This window comes from Cyprinus carpio, chromosome A1, assembly GCF_018340385.1.
Source record: "Cyprinus carpio isolate SPL01 chromosome A1, ASM1834038v1, whole genome shotgun sequence".
Classification (NCBI taxonomy): Eukaryota; Metazoa; Chordata; class Actinopteri; order Cypriniformes; family Cyprinidae; genus Cyprinus; species Cyprinus carpio.
The window spans coordinates 25,455,537-25,483,136 of record NC_056572.1 but is presented as its reverse complement, the minus strand read 5'-3'; the positions used below and the strand labels follow the sequence as shown (position 1 = coordinate 25,483,136).

At 38.5% G+C, this 27,600-nt stretch overlaps 1 protein-coding gene across 1 annotated transcript in view; it reads left to right on the top strand.

Annotated features, from left to right (window-relative positions):
• The window catches only part of LOC109098744 (huntingtin-like), a 41,788-nt gene extending 14,188 nt beyond the window's left edge, over window positions 1-27,600 (top strand). The window contains exons 23-66 of the mRNA XM_042759232.1: window positions 1,182-1,302; window positions 1,533-1,678; window positions 1,893-2,044; window positions 3,094-3,296; window positions 3,417-3,543; window positions 3,688-3,947; window positions 4,020-4,097; window positions 4,177-4,400; window positions 4,509-4,587; window positions 5,286-5,447; window positions 5,582-5,640; window positions 5,811-5,959; window positions 6,119-6,255; window positions 6,337-6,453; window positions 6,596-6,718; window positions 7,659-7,909; window positions 8,209-8,351; window positions 8,473-8,683; window positions 8,953-9,088; window positions 9,732-9,911; window positions 10,002-10,178; window positions 11,069-11,145; window positions 11,250-11,388; window positions 11,488-11,610; window positions 11,686-11,896; window positions 12,287-12,432; window positions 17,749-17,926; window positions 18,019-18,099; window positions 18,178-18,362; window positions 18,446-18,572; window positions 19,302-19,405; window positions 19,488-19,642; window positions 19,721-19,860; window positions 19,952-20,034; window positions 20,309-20,439; window positions 20,536-20,668; window positions 21,521-21,676; window positions 21,765-21,955; window positions 22,454-22,568; window positions 23,523-23,736; window positions 24,765-24,870; window positions 24,958-25,120; window positions 25,706-25,866; window positions 26,005-27,600. Coding sequence (XP_042615166.1) covers window positions 1,182-1,302; window positions 1,533-1,678; window positions 1,893-2,044; window positions 3,094-3,296; window positions 3,417-3,543; window positions 3,688-3,947; window positions 4,020-4,097; window positions 4,177-4,400; window positions 4,509-4,587; window positions 5,286-5,447; window positions 5,582-5,640; window positions 5,811-5,959; window positions 6,119-6,255; window positions 6,337-6,453; window positions 6,596-6,718; window positions 7,659-7,909; window positions 8,209-8,351; window positions 8,473-8,683; window positions 8,953-9,088; window positions 9,732-9,911; window positions 10,002-10,178; window positions 11,069-11,145; window positions 11,250-11,388; window positions 11,488-11,610; window positions 11,686-11,896; window positions 12,287-12,432; window positions 17,749-17,926; window positions 18,019-18,099; window positions 18,178-18,362; window positions 18,446-18,572; window positions 19,302-19,405; window positions 19,488-19,642; window positions 19,721-19,860; window positions 19,952-20,034; window positions 20,309-20,439; window positions 20,536-20,668; window positions 21,521-21,676; window positions 21,765-21,955; window positions 22,454-22,568; window positions 23,523-23,736; window positions 24,765-24,870; window positions 24,958-25,120; window positions 25,706-25,866; window positions 26,005-26,218 — 6,568 coding nt within the window. The 3' untranslated portion in view covers window positions 26,219-27,600. The remainder of the gene's footprint in view (window positions 1-1,181; window positions 1,303-1,532; window positions 1,679-1,892; window positions 2,045-3,093; window positions 3,297-3,416; window positions 3,544-3,687; window positions 3,948-4,019; window positions 4,098-4,176; window positions 4,401-4,508; window positions 4,588-5,285; window positions 5,448-5,581; window positions 5,641-5,810; window positions 5,960-6,118; window positions 6,256-6,336; window positions 6,454-6,595; window positions 6,719-7,658; window positions 7,910-8,208; window positions 8,352-8,472; window positions 8,684-8,952; window positions 9,089-9,731; window positions 9,912-10,001; window positions 10,179-11,068; window positions 11,146-11,249; window positions 11,389-11,487; window positions 11,611-11,685; window positions 11,897-12,286; window positions 12,433-17,748; window positions 17,927-18,018; window positions 18,100-18,177; window positions 18,363-18,445; window positions 18,573-19,301; window positions 19,406-19,487; window positions 19,643-19,720; window positions 19,861-19,951; window positions 20,035-20,308; window positions 20,440-20,535; window positions 20,669-21,520; window positions 21,677-21,764; window positions 21,956-22,453; window positions 22,569-23,522; window positions 23,737-24,764; window positions 24,871-24,957; window positions 25,121-25,705; window positions 25,867-26,004) is intronic.

The window sequence follows — 27,600 nt, the reverse complement described above, 5'->3', positions numbered from 1 at the left end:
TCGCGATCTACCAAACAGCTCCATATTGCCAGCAATACCTAATCGTGAACAACCTTTAAAGATTTTAATTTTTTTATTTTTTGTAGATTATTTTATTGGCTGTGATTTCTATTTTGGTTGGTCGTGGTGTGGAATGGAGTGGCTTGGTTGGTCAATCATAAATACAGTAGCCTACTAACAGTTCACAACTAAATCCATATCCTACCTTTTCTTGTAACCCGATAAAATCAATCCATGGCGATGTACGTCATCGGAGATGTTTAATCCACAAGCATTCTGAGCATTATTCCCATTTGTTGGCGTTCACATCAATCCACAAGTTGTTCTTTTAGGCTATTTCATACAAATCAATATAAAAGCAATTATGCTATTTCTAGCATTCTTTTACGTTATTGAGCATAGCAAATAAATTGGTGTCCACGGTATCCACTCATGTTTAACTTTTAGTCTGCTTGTTACGATCAAAAAATACAAAATAAAAAACCTTAATACACTCACATTACTATATGCAATAGCCTATAGATCACTAGATTTTATACAGGTGTCACTATAACGATTTTGTAAATGGTGATCAGCAACCAAATATTGATAATGTGGAAGTTACATGCCTTTTGCCTTGGTGTGACTTCTCATGTTTTGCAGACAATGCAAAGGCAGAGTACATTAACTTCAAAATGGGGTAAAAATCAAGTCTGAGCTCACAATTTTTCAATGTAGATCATTTTCATTACTAAAACATCTAATTGTTAAATGTCCAGTATCCTACCTATAATTAATTTGGCTGGACAAGTAAAAAAAACTTTAAAGTCGTTTTTCTCAGTTTCACACTCTAGCGAGTTAAGGTCTTTTGCCTTTGTAGGGCAGTATTGTATCGCGATTTGTTTGGCATCTCAACCGATTTGAATCGTCTCATATTCAAATCGATTTTCGACCGGCTCGCCGATAATCGTTACATCCCCATTTAAAATACTGTATTATGATACAGAACACTTCTTTCAATATAACTGTTTTTACACATTTGTTTTCCACAAAATTACTGTATTTATGATAAAAAAAAATGCAGTCTTGGTGAGCATAGTAGACTTAAAAAAACAAAAAAAAAAACAACTGACTTATTGACCCCAGAGTTTTGAATGGTTGTGTATTTGGCTTTAATCTAATTCTTAATGTGATCACTGCAGAACATACCGTGGCTACAATCTGGGTCAGAGCGCACCGGATGTAACAGTGGAGAACAACCTATCACGGGTCATCGCTGCCGTCTCCCACGCCCTCACCTCTTCCACTTCCAGAGCCACGACCGTGAGTGCCTTAACCTTTTAAGTAAAATTCTTATAAAATATTGCTTATGGTGGACTGTTTCCAAATTGCAAGAGCCCACAGATTAAAAAAAAATCATAATAGAAGATCTCTGTGTGGTTGGAAATAGTTCTGGTTGGTGGTACAGAAATAAGAAACAGCTGCTGTAATTATGATGAGTGGTCTTATTTGGACTCAAGATCTAATCTCTATACTTAATGTCATCGCTCTAGTTTGGCTGTTGTGAGGCTCTGTGGCTTTTGTCCAACACCTTCCCAGTGTGCACTTGGAGCACAGGCTGGCATTGTGGGTTTGTGTCCTCTTCCGTCTTTCATCTCAACCGCTCCAGCCAGTACCGCAGCCAAGGACGTTCCTTTAGGTACACACTCATAATCTAAATTCACACTCAGAATTTGAACCTTACAGCAGTTAAGTCTTCCTTTAGGACCAAGATTAAAACCTGCTTACAGTAGATTTGATGTCTTGATCATATTGTTAGTGTAAAAGAATATAAAAAGCCAGTCTTCGTTGTCAATGTAAGTGTATTGTTTTATCTGTCTCTGCAGTAGTATAAATATTCTCTTCTTCTGTAGTCTCTCTCAGCCTGGTGGTAGTGAGGACATGCGCCGGTCTCTGACGGTCGGTGTGGCCAGTATGGTTTTGTCTCTCATCTCCTCTGCCTGGTTTCCTCTTGATCTGTCTGCCCATCAGTCTGCTCTGCTTCTGGCTGGAAACCTTCTCGCAGGTACAAACTCATTTAGATTAGAGTAGCCAAAGTTTTTTAAAAGGGTAATTTATTTTTTTTTTTTTAATGAAATGTTTTAACACAATCGCCCATAAAGTAGTAACGATACAATTCTTTGTTGAATTTAAAGGAAGCCTTGGGTTATTAAGATCTCATTTACCCTTCCTAAGCCCCACTTGTCTGTTGGGGGCCATTTTTGGCCCAGAACGATTAATCGCATCCAAAATAAAAGTTTTTGTTTATATAATATATGTGTGTACACTGTGTATATTTATTATGTGTGTATATATAAATACAAACACATGCATGCATATATTTAAGAAAAAGATGCTATGTTTATATATTAAATATATTAAATACATATATGTATATGTGTGTGTGTGTGTGTATGTATATGTAATTTTTTTTAAATGAAATTATATAAGGTTAATTTCCCTAGAGTAGTAACAACAGAAGTATGCGTATATGATTTTAGGTTATTTAGATCTTATTTGGATCTTATTTACGTGTAAGTTTCTGAATTGCACCATCATTTGTATAAGCAAATAAGCAAACATTTGAAACTTCACTACAGTAAAAATCTACACTTCTATAAGCACTTTGGATGTTTTATAGTCTTGGTCCTTTATTTCTATGTGTGTTTGTTCAGCGTTGATATGTAGATTTTATTATTGGTTGATATTTTTGATTTTATTCAATATATAAATTCTCTGCATTATAATCTTTCCCATTCATTTCCTGCGGTCGGTTTCAGTATTTTTGTTCGGTAAGGTTTTTTTTATGTAATGTGTGTTTTTTGTGTTATTTGTTTTGATTGTACAGATTGCATATCTAAAAAAAAGTCACCAAATTAAATTTGTCAAAAATGGCCAAATTTGTCAAAAATGGCCAAACAGTCTGAGGAGGGTTAAGTGTGATATTATTCTGTAATAAAATGTAAATGAAAGTCATTCTCTGGAGCTATTTAAATGTTAGTGTTTTTTTTTTTTTTTTACTTTTGTTTTAGTCCCATTTGTATTTAAAATGTTGTGTTTGACCTTTTTCTGTAGCTGTTGCACCAAAGTGCATGAAGAGCCCGTGGGCAGGTGAGGAGGAGTCTAACTCCGCCCCCTCGAAGGTAGAGGAGCCGTGGCCTGCTCTTAACGACCGCTCTCTGGTTGTTATGGTGGAGCAGCTGTTCTCACACCTGCTGAAGATCCTTAACATCTGCGCCCATGTGCTGGATGACACACCCCCAGGCCCTGCGGTCAAGGTAAAGGAATTCAATAGATCCTGATTACAATATATGTTTAAGTGTACAGCACATAAGTAATAGTTAATATTTATGAACTGTATTAAAAGCTTTGTTATTTCTGTTAATCTTTCCTTCCAGGCTACTTTACCCTCATTGGGCAACACTCCATCTCTCAGTCCAATCAGACGGAAGGGGAAAGAGAAGGAGATGACGGAGCCGAGCACCACCCCCATGAGCCCAAAGAAAGGAGGAGAAGCCAACACAGGTACAGTCTCACCTACAGTGCCACATGTAGATACATGCATATGAATAATTCTACTGAGTATGCAAAGGAAAATAGGTCTCATGGTGCTATTCGTTATTTATTAATTGAATATTTACAGGCATCTTGCACTGTTTTTCCATACAGGCAGATCGGCAGACAGCACAGCGACACCAGCAGTTAACAAATCCACCAATCTGGGCAGCTTTTATCACCTCCCTCCTTATCTGAAGCTTTATGATGCACTGAGAGCTACACATGCCAACTACAAAGTCACATTAGACCTTCACAACACTAATGAGAAGTTTGGGAGCTTCCTGAGGTCGGCGCTTGATGTCCTTTCACAGCTGCTTGAGATGGCCACCCTGCATGATATTGGGCAAAGTATGACGTCAAAGTCTAAGTCAGTGAATAAATTATCATCTCTGAGCAAAATGAATGTCAAGAACAAACTTTAACCCTGTTTTTAATCTATCTAGTGTGTTGAAGAGATCCTGGGTTACCTCAAGTCCTGTTTCTCACGGGAACCCACTATGGCCACTGTGTGTGTTCAGCAGGTTAGACATGCGTAACGCTTTTGTTTTAATCCGTGGCTTTACAAAGTCCTGGGCTTCACCATGTGCTCTGTGCTTACAGCTGTTGAAGGCGTTGTTTGGGACCAATCTTGCATCTCAGTATGAGGGGGCTTCATCTCACCCATGTCGGTCCCAGGGCAAGGCCCTCCGGCTCGGCTCGACCAGTGTTAGACCCGGCCTCTACCATTACTGTTTCATGGCTCCATACACTCACTTTACACAGGCCCTCGCAGATGCCAGCCTCAGAAACATGGTGCAAGCTGAACAAGAACAGGACGCCTCTGGGTGAGAGAGAGTGTGCTTGTGTATAACACTTCCTCATAGAGATAAATCTGTAAATAGAAAATTAAGAGGCCTGTTATTACTGAACAAGTCATTTCTGTGATCCTATAGGTGGTTTGATGTCATGCAAAAAGTCTCCAATCAACTGAGGTCAAGTATCACCAATGTCACTCGCCACCGAGGAGACAAGGTAAGTTTCCCCATAATAAGTTACCCCATAATTCATTACTATAATGATAAAATAACAAAATATACAGAAATTTGAAAGATGTTGAGTAACATTGGAAGTGAAAACAGTGGGGATGACACAAATCATTAGATCAAATAAAAAATATTTATAAATATTTCTTATTTATTTATTAATAAATAATAAAATATTCTTGTAGAAGAGGAATATATGGAAATATATGGAACAATTGATATATTTTGGGAAACATATTTAAATTTTTTTTTTAGTTATTTGATGGGTTTGTTGTATTGTATTTATGTTATTACATGGTATTGTTATTTTTTGCTCTTATTTATATCATAATTTTGGAAAACTGGAACAGTAAAATATATTTCAGATCAGTATTTTTTTGTAGTGTTTTGTGCTTTTGTCATTTTTATTAGGTTTTTTATATTTATGTTTAGCTTTAATTTTTTTCACTTTAATATTTTAGTACTTCATCTTAAACTTGTTTTAGTTAGTTGCCAATGCATAGTTTATTTTTATTTTTTTTAAGTTTTTAATTTAATTTTTGTTTAATTTAATTTAATCTTATTTTAAGGGGCAAAATGATTTTTAATAATTATACTTTTAGTTTTAATTAACAGTAACAATACTGATGTCTTGAGCACTCACTACATTTCAAATGTCTAATAGTAGACCTCTTGTGTGTGTTTCAGAATGCCATTCATAATCACATCCGTTTGTTTGAGCCGCTGGTGATAAAGGCTCTGAAGCAGTACACCACCAGCACCTCAGTGGCCCTACAAAGACAGGTGCTGGACCTACTCACCCAACTTGTGCAGCTCCGGGTCAACTACTGTTTGCTTGATTCAGACCAGGCAAGTCATTTAGAGCTGTGGATTAAACTTCTACTGAGTCAACATGCTCATCTCCAATTTGCTCCACTAATTGAGAATCAAAAGAAATCTTATTTTATTTCTACATTAGACTTATCCTGTCGTTTGTTTTTCAGGTATTCATTGGGTTTCGTGCTGAAGCAGTTTTGAGTATATTGAAGTGGGGGCAGTTCAGGTAAGTCCGTTTTTTTGTAACATTATTTTTTTGTAAGTTTTAAGCATTCTTGCTGAATAAAATTATTAGTTTATTTAAAAAAAAAAAAATCTTACTGACCCCAAACTTTACAATAGTAGAGTACTCTTAAATGCACAGATTTGCTAAAGTGATTTATTTTTTCTGTGTAGGGACTCTGAAGAGATTGTGCCCAACATTTTCTTTTTCCTGGTTCTGCTGTCCTATGAGCGCTACCACTCCAAACAGATCATCAGCATCCCAAAGATCATTCAGCTTTGTGATGGCATCATGGCCAGTGACAGGAAGGCAGTGACACACGGTGTGTAGAATAACAATATGAATATATATTCACATCCTTGAGGAGAATATATAATGACTGTTTACCAAATCACATTTTAAACTTAAAAAAAAAGGTAAAAAAAAAGCATATCAACTGTACAATTTCACATAATATGACATGTAGTTCTTTATTTCCCAGCAATCCCTGCACTGCAGCCTATAGTACACGATCTCTTTGTGCTGCGGGGCTCCAATAAAGCAGATGCAGGGAAGGAGCTGGACACTCAGAAGGAGGTGGTGGTATCCATGCTGCTACGACTCATACAACACCATCAGGTAACACTTTGCTCTGGTGTGCATATGTGTGTGTTGCATTCCTGGATTTCCATGTTAAATGATGGTTGTTTGTGTGTGCAGGTGCTGGAGATGTTTATTCTAGTCCTACAGCAGTGCCATAAAGAGAATGAAGATAAGTGGAAGAGGCTTTCACGGCAGATTGCTGACATCATCCTACCAATGATCGGCAAACAGCAAGTGCGGTTCTGTCTAAAAGGACTTCCTGTCCTGATATAACCGTGTCTTCAAGAGTTTCATCTCAAATTCAGAATTAAATCTAATGAACACATTTTCTTTTTTAAATGTGTACTATACAGATTTGCTTTTGTTTGCTTGACAGATGCATCTGGACTCCCATGAGGCTTTGGGTGTGTTAAACACACTGTTCGAGACAGTGGCTCCCTCCTCTCTGCGGCCTGTGGACATGCTACTGAAGAGCATGTTCATCACACCTTCTACACTAGTGAGAACCTTCAGTCACACATCACTTAGATTAATTTCCTCATGCAGTAAATATTATTATCAGGCGAATTTGCTGACAAAATGGTCTATTGTCTATGTCAATAGTGTAACCATATACACTATATGGCAGTGTAGAGCATTTGTGAGGTCAGGCACTGATGTTGAATGAGAAGGCCTGGCTCACAATCTCCATTCCAGTTCATCCCAGAGTTGTTCAGTGGGGTTGAGGTCAGGGCTCTGTGTGGGCCAGTCGAGTTCTTCCACACCAAACTCATCCAACCATGTCTTTATGGACTCTGTGTTGTGCACTGGTGCACAGTCATGCTGGAATAGAAAAGTGCCTTCCCCAAAAGATTACCACAAAGGTGGAAGCATAGCATTGTCCATCACAGTGATTGGCCTTCACTGGAAGCAAGTGGCATTTTCAGAAAACAGCTCTATACCATTATCCCTCCTCTACCAAACTTTACAATTGGCACAGTGCAGTCAGGCACATAATGTTCTCCTGATATCAGCCAAACCCAGGCTCGCCTATGAGACTATGGTTCATCACTCCACAGAACATGTTTCCACTGCTCTATAGTCCAGTGGCGGCATGCTTTATGCCAGTTAATCTGACGCTTCGTATTGTGCTTGGTGATCTGAGGCTTGAAGGCAGTAAATAAGAGGTGTGTCCCAATGCTTTTGTCCATATAGTGTATGAAGCATAGCTCAGACAGAAGTCACTATTAAAACAAGCAGCTTTCTGTTGGTACACATGGTGAATTTGAGTGACAAACTACATAGGGAAGTCTTCTGCCTTCACACAAAATTCCCTATCACATGGATTCCTATTGAAATTACTGTATTTTTACCCACCGAAAAATTTGCTGAACAGTGGTAAATGCCAGTGCACCTTAATCTTGTTAAGTGGCTCATTGTTTGCCTGTTCTCTTCTGTAGGCATCAGTGGGTACGGTGCAGTTGTGGGTGTCTGGGATTCTCGCCATCCTGCGTGTCCTCATCTCACAGTCCACAGAGGACATCATTCTGTCTCGTATTCAGGAGCTTTCTTTGTCGCCATACCTCCTTTCCTGTCCCACCATCCGTCGATTGTGTGATGATGACCCCTCCCCTCCTGAAGCTCCGCCCACCACCATGGAAGACACCAATGGAGAGTCGCAGCATGTCCCTCCTGAGGAAACGTTTGCTAGGTAATTTGTTGTGTATGTACTGGTCACTGGAAAAAAGTCAGTCAGTGTGGAAAAATGATAAAATAAAATATACTGAATAATAATAGTAATAATAATAACCTTGATAATTACAGTTGTTGTTGTACAGTTATACTGAATGGGGAAAAACAGGTTTTCCTCCTTTTTTTGTATTTAGATGATCACATGCCTGTTGAAGATTGGCTGAATGCTTCTAAATGTTTATAGCAACAAGGCAAACACGACAACAATAATGATAATTATTTAATTAATACAATTATTAATCTCTTTTTGTTTGTCAGGTTCTTATTGCAGTTAGTGGGGGTGTTGCTGGATGATATCGCCACTAAACAGGTGAAAGTTGACATGAGTGAACAACAGCACACGTTCTACTGTCAGCAGCTGGGCACACTGCTCATGTGTTTGATCCACATCTTCAAATCAGGTAGGCAGAATCTCGTGTCTGAACTCGTATAGTCACATGTCACGGTGTAAGAACCAAACACCGGCTATTTACCAGCTCAGCAGATTTCTCACCAAGTTCCCATTTGCTATCAACTTTCCAGGAATGTTCCGTCGGATCACGGCAGCGGGCAGCAGGCTGTTGAAGGCTGAGGGAGGGGAGGGGGGTAATTTTTATGCTTTGGAGGGTTTGAACAGCCTGGTGCTTCAGCTCATCACTACACACCCATCTCTGGTCCTGCTCTGGTGTCAGGTCCTTCTCATCATCAACTACACCAACTACACCTGGTGGTCAGAGGTGCATCAGACACCCAGGTCAGACTACAAGCTAGCAGCCTAATGAGAAAGGCTGTTTAAAATGAAGCCTTATCCAACTGTTACAACCAGGCTAAGCAAATATAGGAATAAATTGCTTTTTGTAAGGGCAAAAACAAATTGGCCTTCCACGTGTTGTGAATTATTACAGTTATATGTTGAAGTGAAACTTGAAATTGCTCTTTGTAAGAGTCTATGGTAGATCTGTTGTTTATACAAATATGTAACGTTACCTTTAAGCAAGTTGTTTTTCTTTATAATTTCATTAGGAGGCACAGTCTGTCCAGCACTAAGCTGCTGAGTCCGCACTCATCTGGAGAGGAGGAGAGGCCTGAGGGGAAGTTGGCTATGTGTAACAGAGAGATCGTCCGACGAGGAGCACTTATCCTCTTCTGTGACTATGTGGTGAGATTTCTTAAGCAATGTGTGCCCTTTTTTTTTTTTTTAAAGCAGTGTCTGAGCATGAGTTTTATTTGACCTATCTTAACTTCCATATCACTTTTTATTTTTATTACACAAATTTTACTTAGTTTATCCAAAAATGAAATAATTTACATACACTCAAATTGTCCCAAACCTGTGAGTTTCTTTCTTCGGGAGAACACAAAAGAAGATATTTTGAAGAATGTGGGTGAGCAAACCAAACAGTTGCTGGTCCCTATTGACTTCTGTAGCATGGAAAAAAACAAAACAAATGGGCCAGAAACTGTTTGGTTACCCACATTCTTCAAAATATCTTCTTTTGTATCCTGCAGAAAAAAATAAATTCTTACAGGTTTGGGAAAAATTGAGGGTGGGTAAATAATGAGAAAACTTCCATTTTTGGGTGAACTGTCTCTTAAAGTGAGTGTACCGGTCATTATATATGCAAAAATCATCTGATACTGAAAATGAAAAAAAAAAAAAAAAAAAATCTTAAAATAAGTTGATAACTGGTACCATTATATAAAACTTCTCTGTTTGCCAAGCTTACCACTCAGTATTGTATTTCATATGAAATATATTATACATAGCACTTTACAAAAAGTTTTTTCTTCTCCTGTCTCAGTGTCAAAACCTGCATGACTCTGAGCATCTGACGTGGCTGACAGTGAATCATGTGAGTGATCTGATCAGTCTTTCCCATGAGCCTCCAGTGCAGGATCTCATCAGTGCTGTGCACCGAAATTCGGCAGCCAGCGGACTCTTCATACAGGCTATACAATCACGCTGCGACAACCTTTCTACTGTATGTATATGCACATGCGCTGCATCTTCTTTTAGTTTGTGCTTTGCTTATCTTTTCAGTCACTTATGTTTTAAATGTGTAAATCTCCAGCCGGTAATGCTGAAGAAGACCCTGCAGTGTCTGGAGGGCATTCATCTAAGTCAGTCTGGGGCTCTGCTAATGCTATACGTGGACAAGCTACTCAGCACGCCGTTCCGTGTGCTGGCTCGCATGGTGGACACACTCGCCTGCAGACGTGTGGAGATGCTGCTTGCTGAGACCTTGCAGGTAAAACACGGCCACACACACAGTAACAACTCACTACCAGCTTATTTTGCCATTTTTTGTAATAAATGGTAATTCAAATAAAAATAAAAAAATTGCAAATAAAACACAGAATTGAAATACTACGACAAAAAATGCAGTTAAAAATAAACAATTTAATGCAGCTCCCTGTGAATCTTCTACTATTGTAATAGATTGTGAGGATGGATGACTGAACAGTCTATAACAAGCACTTCTGTAATATGGCAACTAAAGTGATTTTAATATCTATTTTTATATCTTTTCTTATTGTCAAAGACAATATTTGAAGGCCCCCCAATAAATTCCTGGCAGTTCTGCTGTAATGACAATGCTGCTTTTTTTCATTTTTTTTAATTATACAGAAACGAGGAAAGGCACTTAATGTTTTTTTTTTTTTATATTTAAATATTTATATAAATATTATACATTACATTAATAAAACCTCATTAATTAAATCAAATAATTATAACTAATTAAAATAAAATAAAAAATTAATTTACATCACTACTTGTAATTAGTGATTACAGTATTTTTAAATGTCTTTTAAATGTCACAAAAAACATTTCTACCTGATAAAATATTTGTGAGATTGACATGATTAGATAAAAAATCTGTATAATAAAATCATATAAAAACCTCCATGACTTAGATTACAAATTTAAATGATTAGTTAAATTAAAAGTTGTTGAGGGAACAAACTAAAATAAGTAATACAATGTCAGCTTACATTTTAGCTGTTTTAGCTTACTTTATAACATATTAAGCCATCTTGCAGCCCCCTTTGGAGGGGCACCTAGTGGGCCCCGGACCCCTGGATGAGAACCACTGCACTAAATTGTTATTGAGGACTGTGTTTTCTTCTCCTACTGTAGAATAGTATCGCTCAGCTTCCACTGGAGGAGCTGGACAGGATTCAGCAGTACCTGCAGACCAGTGGCCTTGCGCAAAGGTAAAGTGCCTCATCAGTTTGCTTCGGATCTGTTTGTTTTGTTGTTGTTGATAAGAAGATCTCCCAACCCTGCTTTTTAAAATGTCCCTTTTTTCTTATGTCAGGCATCAGCGGTTCTACTCCCTGCTGGACAGGTTCAGAGCCACTATTGCTGAAGATACCACGAGCCCTGCCGCCCCCATTACCTCACACCCACTGGATGGGGACCCGCCCCCTGCCCCTGAAAATGTGGAACCCAATAAAGTATGACTTACTGTACAACGTTGGTTTCAAACTGAAAATAGCTGAAAAATCCTTAGCAAAAACATACCATTATTACTATTGTGTGTGTGTGTGTTGCAGGAGTGGTATGTTGCTCTGGTGAAATCTCAGTGTTGTTTGAGAGGTGAAGGAGCTCTATATGAAACTACAGAGCTGTTGACAAAACTTCCTCAGTCTGACCTGAACGCAATCATGACCTGCAAGGTAAACACCAAATACACGCATATCTCTCATTTTATAACACGAACAGACACTGAAGACGTGTTATTGTATTTGCAGGACTTTAACTTGTGTCTGCTGGCATCATGTCTGAGTGTCGGGGTACAGAGGGTGTGTAAGGATCATGAGACGGTTATATTTGACACAGCTCAACAGGTGGCCTTCGAGCGATTGGCTGGTGTCATTGAGCTCCTCCCCTCCCCTCATCAGCCCCTCCTACCCTCCACCCAAATGTGTGCGGACTATTGGCAGAAGCTTAATCAAGTCTACAGTGAGTCCTAACCAAACTAATAACTCACAAACCTCCTGTACCTGAACCCTTTTATGGATAACCATTGGCTAAATGACAACCAAATCCGTTCCTCTATATTAGGTGGCACTGATCAACATACAAATTTGTACAATACTATAATCAAGGCAAAGGCAGACTTTGTTTAACATTGCTGTGGTCATTGCAAAATCCCCATCCTTACATTTGTGCGGTCTCATTGTTTTGATGATTTGACATGGTGAAAATAATAATAATAAAAAATGAGTAGGTCTGTCCAAACTTTCGTAGGTGTAAGTACATAGGAATTTTCCTTTGTGGAAAATGCTGCAAATTATAGTGAAGTGGTAATGAACACACTCTCATTGCATGTGTTTATGTGTGTGGTTGCAGGTGAGCCTGGGTTTTATCAGACGGTGTTGAGTCTGTGTGGCGTGTTGAGTCAGTACCTGCTGTCTCTGTCCAAGCTGCCGTCCTCACTGCACATTCCCAAAGACAAAGAGACACTCATTACCACCTTCAGCACCCTCGCCATAGAGGTAAGACTGATGCATCCTTTGCAAATAGGATGATTTTATATGGAATATTCTAGTGGTTGACCAATATGGATTGTTTGATGGCTGAAGCCGAAATCTTAGAACGTAGGTTGGTCGATAGCTGATGTAAACTGATACACGCCTACTTGATATCACCCTACTTAATTTAAAAATATTACGTAACACATGCAGCTATGGAATTTATATTTATTTGACATATTTACTACATTTAAAAATTAAATAATTTGAAAATGAATCAATATTGAAAGAAAGATCTTGATTATGTAATCCTGTTATAGTATTTTTCAGAAATAAACTTCTTAAAACGTGACTAAAAAGGAAGTAAACACTGTAACCGACAGTTCAAGCTCAATGCTGTCAAAATAAAAGCCTCGGCACTGTGAAATGTGTAAATGTTTGGCCACATTGGTTAAACAGATAACCTTACCGGGTGATGCCAGTTAGTAAAAAGCAGAGAAGTTAGATATTCAAAGACAGTGCACTCCTATTACTTATGAATGGGAGAAAGTGCAACCAGCAATATGGCGGAACAGTCCTGCCTTCTCAGTAAAAGAGCCAGTCGCCAATTGATAAAGTCATCACCTTAGTCTTTTAAATTAGTCTTAGTCCTGCGTCAAATGCACTTTTTAATTATTACTTGTCCTGTTTTTGTTTAGTCAAGTTTTAGTCGACTAAATGTCTGAGCGTTTTAGTCAGTGAAAACTTAGTCATGTTTTTGTCATGCTGTATAATGGTTAAACTGATAAAAAATAATTTTTTGCTCAAAATTATTATCGCAATGATTGTTGTCATTTGAGAAATTTATTTTTACATTTCAGGCATTGCACAAATCATGTGGACTCATACACATGGTTTATTTTACCTTATCTAGTGTACTGATTTATTATAGGCTATTTAATATATAAATGAATATCAAAGACTTAGATAAGCACTCTCTCTGTCTATATTACGAAAATTGGTTAACACAAACAAAAAATAGTTGAACAGTGAAATTCCTAATAGCAGCCCCGGGCCCATTTACCCCCCCACAAACGTCCAGCTCGGTTAACTTAACCTAGGCCCTATTGTTGTTTTTTCTGAAGTAAATAACGTTATGTGGATCTTGCTTCACAAGCTGTTTTATTTACAGTATAAATGCTTGGAAATAATATTTAACGTTTTTAAGTCCATTAGGCCTATCTGTAGCATGCAAGCTACCCAATAATCGCAGCTTTGTGCTTTGTTACTACAAAGTGCCTACTTTCATTTTTATAATAAAATATATAGAATAAAAGTGTTTTTACACTCTTTAATTTGTAGTGAGATAATTTGCCAGTTGTGGCATATGAATCAATTATATTTTCCTCTTTAATATTTGCAGCAAGAAATAAACATGTATATTCAAATGCTTGTTAAAAAAAATCAGAACAATTTAATACAAATGAATGTCTCGATCAATCAGAGTTTCAAAAAACGTCAATAAGTCTATGTTTTATTGCAGTTTTTCATGTTAAATGTGACAGGTTGGATGCCACAGACTTTTTTTGGCAGGGAATAGGTGGAATTTTCACATTAACTTCACACAATATAATATAATATAATATAATATAATATAATATAATATAATATAATATAATATAGTAATTTTTTTCCCCCTAAAATATTATGACGTTTATCTTATTTAGTTGTTTTTCAACGTGCCACTAAAATGCCGCTGTAGGCTATTTGTACTGAATGCAAACACAATTTTGGCACAGTGGCCAAAAAAACAAAACAAATAAACAATGACAAAAAGTAAACAATAATAATAATAAACAGTGAGGGGATATTTTAATTATTTGTTAATAAACTAGTGTTTTATGAGTCAGTGTCACAAAGATGAATTTGACTAACCTGACTCGCCATCTCCTCAACTGGATGCACTTTTAGAGAGAAATGCCTCTTTATGGATTACATTATGAATGAGTTTTTGTTTTGGATTTGAATTATTTCATTTTAAAGTATTAATATAAAGCATTTTATAAATATGTTTATCATGAGGCAAGTATTTGCTGAGTTTCGGTTCAGTTTTGTGAAGCCCTCCTGATTAAGCCAGAGACACAAAATGCGCATCCTGTTTGTTTTCCTGTTTGTTTGTTTTTTTTTTAACAAAAGTTGTTTTTTTTACGCTTTGTTGATATATTGTGAGTGCATGTCCAGCAAAGCATGCTTCAGCTTCCACTCTCGGCACAAATGATCAGATATGCGCCTAATAGCACACATTTATCTAGGTTGAATTTTTAAATTAATATGGTGAAAAGCATGAAGTGTTTTTTATTTATCCATAGATTTTATATTAGGCAAGTCATGTTGATTTGAGAAGAAGCCTAAATTGATCTAATATATGCTCATCGTGCTTCCTGCCGCTGGCCCCTTGGTCGTTGTAAAAAACAAAAACTTTAATTTAACAAACATAGATTGTTCCAAACATATTACTAAATTAACTTAATAAAGAAACAAAAAGAAATATGACCACTTTGCCATTAAAAAACAAAACTGAATGGCTGCAACAGCAACTGTGTGTAGGGAAGAGAGAGAGAAATAAGTCAGGGGATCCAGTCAGACTCGGGACTGGAATTCTGATAAGCTGTCGGACGAGGTTCGGGCCCTTGCAGGGCTCTATTCGTTCCCTCGTTTCAACTAAAAGTTCCCCTGGGCCTGGCGGGCCCCCAGACTTCCCAGGCCCATATGCACCTGCATACCCTGCATTACTAACGCTACGCCACTGCCTAATAGTAATTCCAGTAATTCCTAATTGCAATGGAATTATTGGAATTGCACTGCCCCGGATGTGTGTTCACAGTGTGTGTGTGTTCACTACTCACTGCTGTGTGTGTGTGTTGAATTATTAATGCTGTGTGTGTGTGTGCACTTGGATGGATTAAAGGGGTCATATGATGCGATTTCAAATTTTCCTTTCTCTTTGGAGTGTTACAAGCTCTTGGTGAATAAAGAAGATCTGTAAAGTTGCAAAGATTAAAGTCTCAAATCCAAAGATATATTCTTTATAAAAGTTGAGACTCGTCCACGCCCTCCTGAAACGGCTCGTTCTAACACGCCCCCACATCTCTACATCAGTATGTGAGAAGATTTGCATAACGCCGCCCAGATGTTCACGCAAAGAAAGAAGGCATACCTTTTATTCTCGTTGTAGTATTGTTGTTGCCGCCGCCTCCATGTGGTATAGACGCTGTGTGTTTCACTGTGAAAGCGAAACTACTTTGTTTGGCCTTCCAAAAGAGGATAATATCCGATTCGTCATGCCTGGGGCTGATCTGTGCTGGTCGCTGAGGAAATACATCAACTTTCGCAGAATGGGCCTTCACAGTGGCAGCCCGGGGTCGACACATGTGGCTGCTGCAAGACCAAGGTACGCTCCTTTGTAGAATCTGCCTCAAGATGCCTGCCTCTGCTCACTCAAGCCGGTCGCGGTTCACTCTAGACCGAGGCTCACTCAAGCCGGCCGCGGTTCACTCTAGACCTCCGGCCTTTGCTCACTCAAGGCTGCGGTGTGTGACTTTGTTTTTGCCTTCCAAAAGAAGACACGACTAGAAATCATGTTTATATCATGTTTATAATGGGTTTTATGTTTTTGTCTCGTCGCTCTGACTGGACATCACAATATGTTAAGAGGTGTAACATTTCCGTCACACGCTTGAGGCATTGGCCAATCACAACGCGCTGGATAGCTGGCCATTCACAGCACACCTCGCTTTTCAGAACGATGAGCTTTGTAAAAATCGACGCCTTTCAGAAGGCGCGGCATAGAGGAGAAACAATAATGTACAGTATGTGGAAAATAATGTTTTTTTTTAAAACTTAAATCGCATAAACATATTTCATTACACCAAATGCACAAAATAATGTTCTTTTCAGCAGCATCATATGACCCCTTTAAATGCAGAGCACAAATTCAGAGAGTGGGACGCCGTTCTTGGCCACATGTCACCTCACTCACTCACTCACTAAATGATGTTCTTCTATTAAAACAACAGCGGTTGAGTAAGTGCATTTATTTAGCAACCACAATCATAAACGAAATAGTCGACATCTCATGACAGAACACAGACAGACTGAATGACACTTTCATTTAAGCTGAACGCTGAACGGAAATCGCTAAAATCCAGCTTACTTGTTTATCTGTTTTCAGATCGTTGTTGGCACTTCCACAATATAGAGTGAGCGTGTACGCATGGTTGCCAGATTGCTAAAATTAAGAAAGACATCCAGTAGAAAATGTATCCTTTTAACAGAGAAGCTCTGATTTGGGGATTTGAACTCAATTTGAAATAAGATTTTTTTAATGCTATAAATATAAATAGGGTTTTATTTTTTAATTATTTTTTTACATATTTAGTTTGTATTTTTTAACAAAATGTGTTTTACATTTCAACTTTTAAGGATCAAAAGGCCAAATAACATAATCAATAAGGATTTGTAATCAACTGAATTCATAAAACTTAAGTAATTTTAGAATTTAATTTTAATAATAGTGCCCTAAGAAATGTAATTTTCTTCTTTCTTTCAGAAACTCTTTTGTCTGTTATAAGTTTTTTGGATTCTGTGTTTTTAATTTAATTGGTCATTTTAAATATATTACAATAATGTTTGAACAAGAAAATTACTATTTAAAAATAAAAAAAAGTATGTGATATTCCTTATAGTTAAAACTTAAAAAGTTTATTATTATTGTTATTATTATTATTTCTTGAAAGTATCTGACGGTAGTTTTATCAAATGACTTGGTGAAGTGAACTCTCAGCACAACTCTGGAGATGAAGTTCATGTGACGTGTCTTCAAATAGAGATGTCACTTAAATAAGTGTCTAGTAGACAACAGGCTCCATATCTTCACACAGAGATGCACAGAACTTGCAGACATAATATTTAAATATCAGTCTTTTTGTGGTTTAATATCCACAGACAGACAGTTTGATTAAAAGGATAGTTCACCCAAAAATGAAAATTACCCCATGATTACTCACCCTCACCCCCTTTTAGACAAATACAATCAGAGTTATATTTAAAAATGTCCTGACTCTTTCAAGCTTTACAATGGCAGTGAATTGGGATCAAGATTTTGAAGCCCAAAAAAGTGCATCCATCCATAATAAAAAGTACTCCACACGGCTTGGGGGTTAATAAAGTCCTTCTGATAAACCATAATCTCTAGTTTCCCCTGCGTTCACGAGAGAGTGTTGTTTTTAGCATATGATGTAGGCGTAACATCTATTATAAATAAAAGCCACTCAGCGTATATTTCTCTTTCTATATCTGTAGGTGGTGGTTTGGCGTTTGCTGCAGGATCAGCTGCCTCTGAGTGTGGACATGCAAATAAGTCTGTCGTGTCTGTGTCTGGCTCTCCAGCAGCCGGCAGTGTGGACACACTTCGCCTCACACACCTACCTCACACACACCTGCTCAATCGTCCACTGTATACAGCTCCTCATCCACGCAGGTGTGTGTTGCAAAACTCTGGAATACACAGCCTAATAAAACCTTATAAAAGTGCAATCAATTTATTTTCATGATGTTATGTGTGTTATGCAGTCGCTGTTGGTCCTGGTGACCAGCTTCTGAGGCCGGAGCGGAAAACAGAGCAGTCAGAAGACCAGTTGGACTCTGCAGATAGTAAGTTAACACATATATGTTACACACTGATCCATGATGACAACAACAACAAGCGTTAAAGTAATTGTTTTTTTTAAGAACAACTTGAATGGCGGTGTTGTGAGATCATGGCCGAGCTGGTTGAAGGTCTGCAAAGTGTGCTGGCTCTGGGTCACCATAGAAACAAGAACATTCCAGCATTCCTTACACCTATCCTACGGAATGTCATCATCAGCCTCGCCAGGCTGCCCGTTGTAAACAGCTACACCCGAATCCCATCACTGGTGAGAGATTGAGTGTTTATGCAGTCATTATGTTTATGGGTGTTTAGAAGCATATGAAAGTGTTTGCTTGTTTGATTTAACAGGTCTGGAAGCTGGGCTGGTCCCCCAGGCCGAGTGGAGAATTTGGCACAGCATTGCCAGAGATCCCTGTAGAGTTCCTGCAGGAGAAAGACGTCTTCAGAGAGTTCCTCTACCGCATTAACACTCTGGGTATGAGAGACTAGTTTCAGAGTTTGTGTCTCTAGTAGTCATGAAATTTTACGATATCTAACAGAATCTTTGATTTCTTCATAACATCACTCAAAAATTAATACAATTAAAAGAATTACAGATAATATAGACATATATGTGACCCTGGACCACAAAACCAGTCTTAAGTCACTGGGGTGTATTTTTAGCAATAGCCAAAAAAAACATTGCATGGGTCAAAATTATTATATTTTATGCCAAAAATCAATAGGATATTAAGTAAAGATCATGTTCCACAAAGATATTTTGTAAATTTCCTACCGTAAATATATCAAAACTTAATTTTTGATTAGTAATATGCATTGCTAAGAACTTCATTTGGACAACTTTGAAGACAATTTTCTCAGTATATATCTGATTTTTTTTGCACCCTCAGATTCCAGATTTTCAAATAGTTGTATCTCGGCCAAATATACTATCATAACAAATCATAGATCAATGGAAAGCTTTCAGATGTATAATTCTCAATTTAAAAAAATTAATTTTTGAGACTTCTTTAAAACCCATTAAAAAATCGTACTGACCCCAAGCTTTTAAATCTATACATAAACATATGCTTTACAATACATAAACAATCTGTCCAATAATATATAAATATATATATATATTATCAGGCAGACCCCATGTATTGTTTTTTGTATAATACATGATTATTAAGCAGCTTGATATGTACATGTGGTCTTTTTGCAGGCTGGAGCAGTCGGACACAGTTTGAGGAGACGTGGGCTACTCTGTTGGGAGTGCTGGTCACTCAGCCAATCACGATGGACCAAGAAGAGGAAACCCAGCAAGAGGTAAATCATTCAACTTCCACCAAAAATATAAACACTCTTCCAGGTTGTGGTAATAGATAAGACGTGTCTGTTTGTGTCACAGGAGGATCTGGAGAGGACTCAGATCAATGTACTGGCGGTTCAGGCCATCACCTCTCTGGTGCTGAGTGCCATGACTTTGCCAACAGCAGGAAATCCAGCCGTCAGCTGCCCTGAACAGCAACCCCGCAACAAAATCCTTAAAGCTCTGGACACCAGGTATGTACACATTTATTTTATTCATGTGTTAGGCCTCTAGGTTTAGATGTGGGTCATACGTTTGTGTGTGTTTTGTAGGTTTGGTCGCAAGCTGAGTGTGATTAGAGGTATGGTTGAGCGTGAGATTCAGGCCATGGTGTCAAAGAGGGACAACATCGCCACACACTTCCCCTATCATGCCTGGGACCCCGTGCCATCCTTATCATCCTCAACGGCAGGTCAGTGGTCAGCCGAAAGATCCTCTTGCTCTATATGTGTACAGTCGTATTCTTGACCTTTGTGTGTATGTGTTTATATCTGCATGTTCAGGCACGCTCATCAGCCATGAGAAACTCCTGCTGCAGATTAACACAGAGAGGGAGATGGGCAACATGGACTACAAACTGGGTCAAGTTAGTAAACTGACTACTCTACAAACCTTGATTTTATTAACATTTGTCTCCATATTTGATTCATGCTTATTTAATTTAGAGTTTACCCTCATTCACTTCACACACTTATTGTTGCGTATCCAGCAAACACAAGGAGTATGCCAAATATTTTTTCTATTATTCGATAGAATTGGTTAAGTTAATCGCTTTGAAGCTATTATCCATGCCTTTCTGAATAAGGTATTTGACTTCAGTCACATTCCTGCTTAAAATATCAATCCTGTACACTTTGCAGGTGTCAATACACTCAGTGTGGTTGGGAAATAACATCACCCCTCTGAGGGAGGAGGAGTGGGGTGAGGATGAGGAAGATGAAGCAGATGCTCCAGCACCTGCCTCTCCACAATTATCGCCGATCAACTCCAGGTCAGACTTTTACAAAGTTACTAGCAGAACAGCTCTTTGAAACCAGCATCCTCCAGACTTCACACCCTGCATTGTCTGTCTTCTCGTCCTGTCCAGGAAGCACCGTGCTGGGGTTGACATCCATTCCTGCTCACAGTTCCTTCTGGAGCTCTACAGTCAGTGGATCCTCCCTGGCAGCCCCAGTAGCAAGAAGACTCCTGTTGTGCTCCTCAGTGAGGTGGTCAGATCGGTGAGTCTGTGCTTAGCATTTCATCAGCCTTTTTATGCTGTATAGTAAGGATGGGCGATATAGCAAAAAATTCATATTTCAATATTTTGATGATGAATGATATATATTGAAATTTTTCCATTTTTTCTCAAAACAAAAAAGTTAAATGGTGCGGTTTTTGGCACTAATGAAAAAGGCATGATCTGTATAGAACAGCTATTGTTATGAAATACCTACCAATTTTCTGCAAAATCAACACTTGTTAAAAGAAATCTGGATTTAGTGCCGCTTACTGCTTTTTACGAAATGAACACAAAAGGAACATTTAAAATCTATGAAATAAAAAAAAATTGAAATTCACACAAAAAGTGCTATTTTGGTAACTTTAAAGTGACATCTAGCGATGAAACTGACATACTGTGTTTTTAATGTTTTCATTTAAATTAAGCAGGAATTTACAGAAATTATGTTTAACTGAGATAATCTTTTGCCTTTGCTTTGTCACAAAGCTAACGTTACAAAACAGTGTTGCCTCATTTCAAATCAGACATAACTGGAGTGAGTCAGATGTAAATTCAGTAACCACTCTGTGCATCAAGTACATCATTTATTTTATTAAGACTGATTCAGACTGATAACTCCTGAGTTTGTGAGTTGTTTTATGATTCTTTATAAGATCTAGGTCCCAGGAGTAATCTGTTCATGAATCAGGCTATACTAGTCATACTGTGTGTTTCAGTTGACATGTTTCAACTTTTGCTGCCTAGCACAGTAAATAAAAATTTGAGAGTTTGAACATTGTGTCATAAGAGTGCAAATTTTCATCCTATACAGTTAACACATATCCTGTCTTTGTCTCCCTGTGTCTTCAAGCTGCTGGCAGTGTCTGATCTCTTCACTGAGAGGAATCAGTTTGATATGATGTTCTCCACTCTGACTGAGCTGCAGAAGGTCCATCCACCAGAAGATGAGATTCTCAACCAGTACCTTGTGCCAGCAATCTGCAAAGCAGCGGCAGTGCTTGGCATGGTGAGCATGTATATGCACTGAAGCAGCAGCTATATAAATAAATGCAGCTACAGCTATTTAACAGTCGGGACTAATGTACTTGTGTCAGGATAAAGCCATCGCAGAGCCTGTGTGCCGTCTGTTGGAGAGCACTTTGCGCAGCACTCATCTGCCCAGTCGAATTGGCGCTCTTCACGGAGTTCTGTACGTGCTGGAGTGCGACCTTCTGGACGATACGGCACGCCAGCTTATACCTACCGTCAGTGAATACCTGCTCTCTAACCTTAGAGCTATAGCACAGTGAGTAACACTACAACCTGAATACATACACACACTTCACACTCTGTCCTTGCTGGGATTGAATCAACAATCTTCCTATTACCAGCCATGAGCTTTAACCCCTGCCCCACACACCAATCATTAGTGTTACACTTACTCTTAATATTTGCTGTTTTATTTAAGAGAATATGAGTTGAGAGGTTAACAGCTTGCGTCCTGCATTGGATGAAAGACTTCACACTGTTAGCGTCTCTCTTAAGAGGTTATGACCCATGCAGTCAAAGCTAATGCCAAAGTCTCTGTGGCATGCTGGGAGACTCAATAATAGGTTCACACTGGCAATCACAACACACGCCTGCACGCTGCATGGTCATCAGCTCCTCATTAGCTGTAATGTATGGTGTCTTACTGAGATCTGAGAACCCTCATTAAAGACCAGGGCTAAAATTAGCATCAGATAGCCTCACTGAAAATAGATGAGCGTGTTTATGACTAACACTCTTTGTGTGTCTCAATCAGATGTGTGAATCTACACAACCAACAGCATGTGTTGGTGATGTGCGCCGTGGCATTCTACATGATGGAGAACTACCCCCTGGATGTAGGGTCCGAGTTCAATGCTGGGATCATTCAGGTGAATGCCAACCACCGCATCACAAGCATCTTTCAGAAGATGCATAATAGTGACTCCTGCCATACACCAGTGTAAACACTGAAAGCCGGAAAATTCTGTCAATGGCAGGGAAGCCTCAGAATCTCATAAATGGCAGAAAATTATCTATCTATAAATATATTAATACAGAAAATTATTCTAGTTTGGCAAGTAGTTTGGCATAATCTTGTATTATTTAGAGAAAACAAAAATGTTTTATTAAGTTATGTGGTGCAACCAACAATGTCATGTGGCTGAAAAAACATGCAGAAACAACAAAACAAGAAATTATACTATAATTTGACCTTACTCTGGCAAAGCAAGATATATTCAGGTTGTAAAATGTTATGTGGCATGATTTTCCAAAAACTAAATTATATTTCTGATTTAATAAATTTTGATATTTGTTAAAACATTTTTGAAAAATATATATTTAAAACGTTTTTGAAAGTAATAAATACTCGCATGTATTCAAGGTTTGCGGAAAATATATTTTCACAAGTGTTTCATTAAAGGGATAGTTCACCCAAAATTTTAAATTCTGTCATCATTTATTCACCCTCAAGCTGTATTCAACCGGTATTTATTCTGTTGAACACAAAATAAAATATTTTGAGTAATGTTGGTTACCAAACAGTTGCTGGTATTCATTGACTTTGATAGTGTAGGGGAAAAAATACTATGAAAGTCAATGGCTACCCACAACTGTTTGGTTTCATTTCAGTTTAATTAGTGGGTGAACTATCCCTTTAAATATAAATTCCTCTTGGAAATGGTGTTATATGGTAAAATGTTTTCCAAAACCAATGTGAATATAAAGAGCATGTTCTTTTAAGAACTTAATATGTTCTAAGCTACATTTTTTTATTTCCTTGGGCACTCTGATATGTCACTGAACCTTCTCTCTCTCCTGTTGTACCTTCTCTACATTCCCAGCTGTGCTGTATGATGCTGTCTGCTAGTGAGGAGGCCACACCATCCATCATCTACCACTGCATTCTGCGAGGTCTGGAGCGGTTGCTTCTGTCTGAGCAGTTGTCGCGTGTGGACGCAGAGACGCTAGTCAAGCTGAGCGTTGAGCGTGTGAACATGCCCAGCCCACACCGTGCCATGGCTGCCCTGGGTCTCATGCTCACCTGCATGTACACAGGTGTGGCTGGAGAGGAAGGCAGGACAAATTTCAGCTTCATCTTTAATACTTACCCACCCTACTAAAGGCTGATTTATACTTCTGCGTCGGACCTACGCCGTAGCCTTTACGCCGTAGGCTATGCGTCAGTTTTAATTTATACTTCTGCGTCGTTGTCCGCGTCGACGTGCAGTACACATGCAAACTGCTATTCTGCGGTGTCCACGGGCATGCTGCTGGTGTAACCCGCAGTACCATGACAAAAGCCGAAGAAGAAGCGGCTCGGCGGAGAGAAGCATTATTATAGCCATGACGGCGACAAATAAATATTAAATCAGTATTTAAAACTACAAAAGGAGACAACAACGGAACAAGAGAAGATGGCATTCTTTCAATCTTCACAAGGACTTGTACCACGGCAGATCAACATTGTTTATCGCGGACAAATACTGATGTATAATGCTATGTAGTATAATAAATGATAAGACACTTGTTCTTTGCTTTGTTTTATTTTATATAAGAAGGTGTAACATTAAAATATATTAAAGTGCACATTATAAAACACACACCAAACTCAAGTACATACAGAGGAAGGGGTTCTAGCAGACCAATCACAGTGCTTGCGGTCCGCGTAGAATTGACGCGCTGTTAGATTTTTGGAGAGGTGCACGTCAGGTCACGGCGTTGGCTACGGCGTAGGGTGTGTGTCTATGCGTAGGCTACGGCGTAGGTCCGACGCAGAAGTATAAATCAGCCTTAACTCCATCCGCTATAAGAACAGAATCACCTTAGATGCTCACCCTACTAACAGAGCACATAGCAGCAGAGTCCTCAGTATGAATTCAACAAGAAAGTGTCTTGTGCGAAAGGTTGTTTAATTTTGTTCCTGTGATACTGAAGTGAAAATACTAGATAATAAGATTACCATTCAAATTAACTTTTGAACGCTGAGGTTTTCTTTAGTCGGGATGTATAGAAATCTAGTTTATTTTGAATGGATCCATTATGGAATGGTTTCTCTTACTGGTGGCCATAATGTTACCCAACAGGGAAGGAGAAGGGAAGTCCTGGGCGCCCTGCTGATGCAGACCCCACAGCTCCTGACAGCGAATCGGTCATTGTCGCAATGGAGCGTGTATCCGTCCTGTTTGACAGGTATGTATGTCTTTTTTGAAGAAACTTGCCCTAGCTAAAACCATTTTTGTATTGTACTGATTCGTCTGTGGAAAACTCTTGCCACAGGATTCGCAAAGGCTTTCCGAGTGAGGCGCGTGTGGTAGCCCGGATCCTTCCTCAGTTCCTGGATGACTTTTTCCCACTGCAGGACGTCATGAATAAAGTCATTGGGGAGTTCCTGTCCAATCAGCAGCCTTACCCGCAATTCATGGCTACAGTGGTATACAAGGCAAGTGCCACTTTTTGGGCTTTTTTTTGATATCTTAAATAATGCTTTAGGTGTGCTGTGATCCTAAAAGCTTTTGGTTCTTAAAGTGAGGTCACATTAGCAAAATTTCATTCAAAATTTCATAGGCAAAAAATGTCAGTTGTCTATTGTTGGTAGAGTGGTAATTTTATGAAATACAGTTCACATAGTAGTCACTCTCAAACCAAGCAGCTTTCTGTAAGTCAATGTGGAGATTCCGTATGAACAACTTTTAAACTGTTGTGAAATCTGCATGGGGAAAAAGTTTCGCCCCCATACAAAATTCCAGATTTTGCCCATGAAAATTAACTGAACATCAGTAAATGTGCTCGCATCTTTAGTCTTACTAGAATTCTGTCATGTTTTTCCAAACCTGTTTTTTCTTCTGTTGAACACATAATATTTAGAATTTTTTTAAACATATTTGTACATACAATGAAATCAATACTATCCAGTGTTGTTTTGGACCCCATTGGCTTTCATTGTATATTCTTTTTGAACTATCCCTTGAAGTCACTTTATAAACAAGTTATATGATCATATAAGTGCATGTATTTCTTGATACAGGTATTTCAGACACTTCATGCAACTGGGCAGTCCTCCATGGTGCGTGACTGGGTGCTACTCTCGCTGTCAAACTTCACACAGAGGACGCCTGTCGCCATGGCAATGTGGAGCTTGTCATGTTTCTTTGTCAGTGCCTCGACCAGTCAGTGGATCTCTGCCCTGTATCCTTAAACACATATGATTTTCAGTTGGTGCAGTTATTGCACCCATTGTTTTGGTGACAGCACACTTCCTATTCCATGCTTTCCTTTCCTTTTTGTCTTCATCCTTGTTTTCCTTAACATCTCCCTTCTCTTTAGCCTGCCTCATGTCATCAGTCGCATGGGGAAGTCCGACACAGTGGACATTAGCCTCTTTTGTCTGGTAGCTATGGATTTCTACCGACACCAGATTGATGAAGAGTTAGACCGCAGGGCCTTCCAGTCGGTCTTTGAGATGGTGGCTTCACCTGGTAGTCCGTATTACCAATTACTGTGCTGTTTGCAGAGCATTCACCATGACACGTCACTATAATGCAGAAAACAATATTGTATCATTAGGATCTCCATTATAAATTAGGCATCAAAAAGTTGGTAACAGTACTCGAGCGGAAGACATCACACTTATCAGAACGTTACATACCAGGATGCATGGCAACAAGAAACAATTATCTCTGATTGGATGTATGGACGGTTGTTATGAAACTGTCAGAGGACATTACCCCAAATACTTCATAGTTATTAGAGACAGTGGGACCATTCCAAGCAAGGATGAGGCCACAAGAACCACAGCACAGCAGAATCTGTAATCAAAAAAAGTAGTGCTACCACTATATCTCACTTAACGTCTCAAAGCCTATATGGATGCAGGCTTGGCTTCTCCATATTTTGTATGTATAAAAGCTCTTCATCTAGTATCAAAGAATGTTACTGTGGCAAAACTGTGAGGCTGGTCGCAAAGGATATCAGTTATGGGGTAAACTGACGATGCGTTTCCATTATTAGGAACGCAATATTCTAATATAGAGAATTTTCAGCTATAAACAAACTGACTAAAGAACATATTGTAGTGAATGTTCTTACAAACATGATGCAAACATATATCTCATGCACTTCTGGAATTTAGCAGATCCAAGATCAGATCTTTTAGTCCACAGACCTAGAATTCAGCCACTCCAATTTACTTGCTAAAATCAGTACATCCAGATATTTTATACGATGCCTGTCTCTACCCTCCTCTCCAACAGTTCATACTCTCCTGCTCCCTTAAAAAAGAAAGACACTCGCTTTCATACACTCGCAGCTCCTTCAGTTTAAAAGCATTCCTTTTGCATGGGCGACGCATTGCTTTGCTCTGTGTTTGCTAGCACTTGAAGCAAAAATAGATTGTAAATTGAATTTGTATATCCCCTCTAATGTGGGAGTGGTTGCGACTATTGGTATGATAAGATTTTTGTGTATTTAAATGTAAAATGTGTTTGACTTACTGAGTAAGAGGGGTGAATTGCCTGGAACAGAGTTTATTTTTCCTCTTAAAAATTCATTGTCTATATTTGTTGTTTTTAAGTTGATTTTTTTAAAGACGGAGAGAAACCAGATCACAAATGTGAATCTCTAAAGTCCCTTTGTATGGACACGGTTTGAAATAGCCATTGCAATTAGCATAGTTAAGTTTTTAGACGATGGTTTATGCATATGAAAATTGCAGCTCAAATCTACATACTGTGTCCCTTGAAACACTTCTTTAGTTATTTGTTAAATTTCTTTTAAAAGCTCAGGATGTAAGATATGATTATTGATCTAGTGTAATGACTGGAAGTATGTATTTTAATCTGTGGAGTGTTTACATCAATGTACAATTTGTGTAAAAGAAATACTATTTGTGATTAAATGAATAAACCGTGGTGCATGACAACA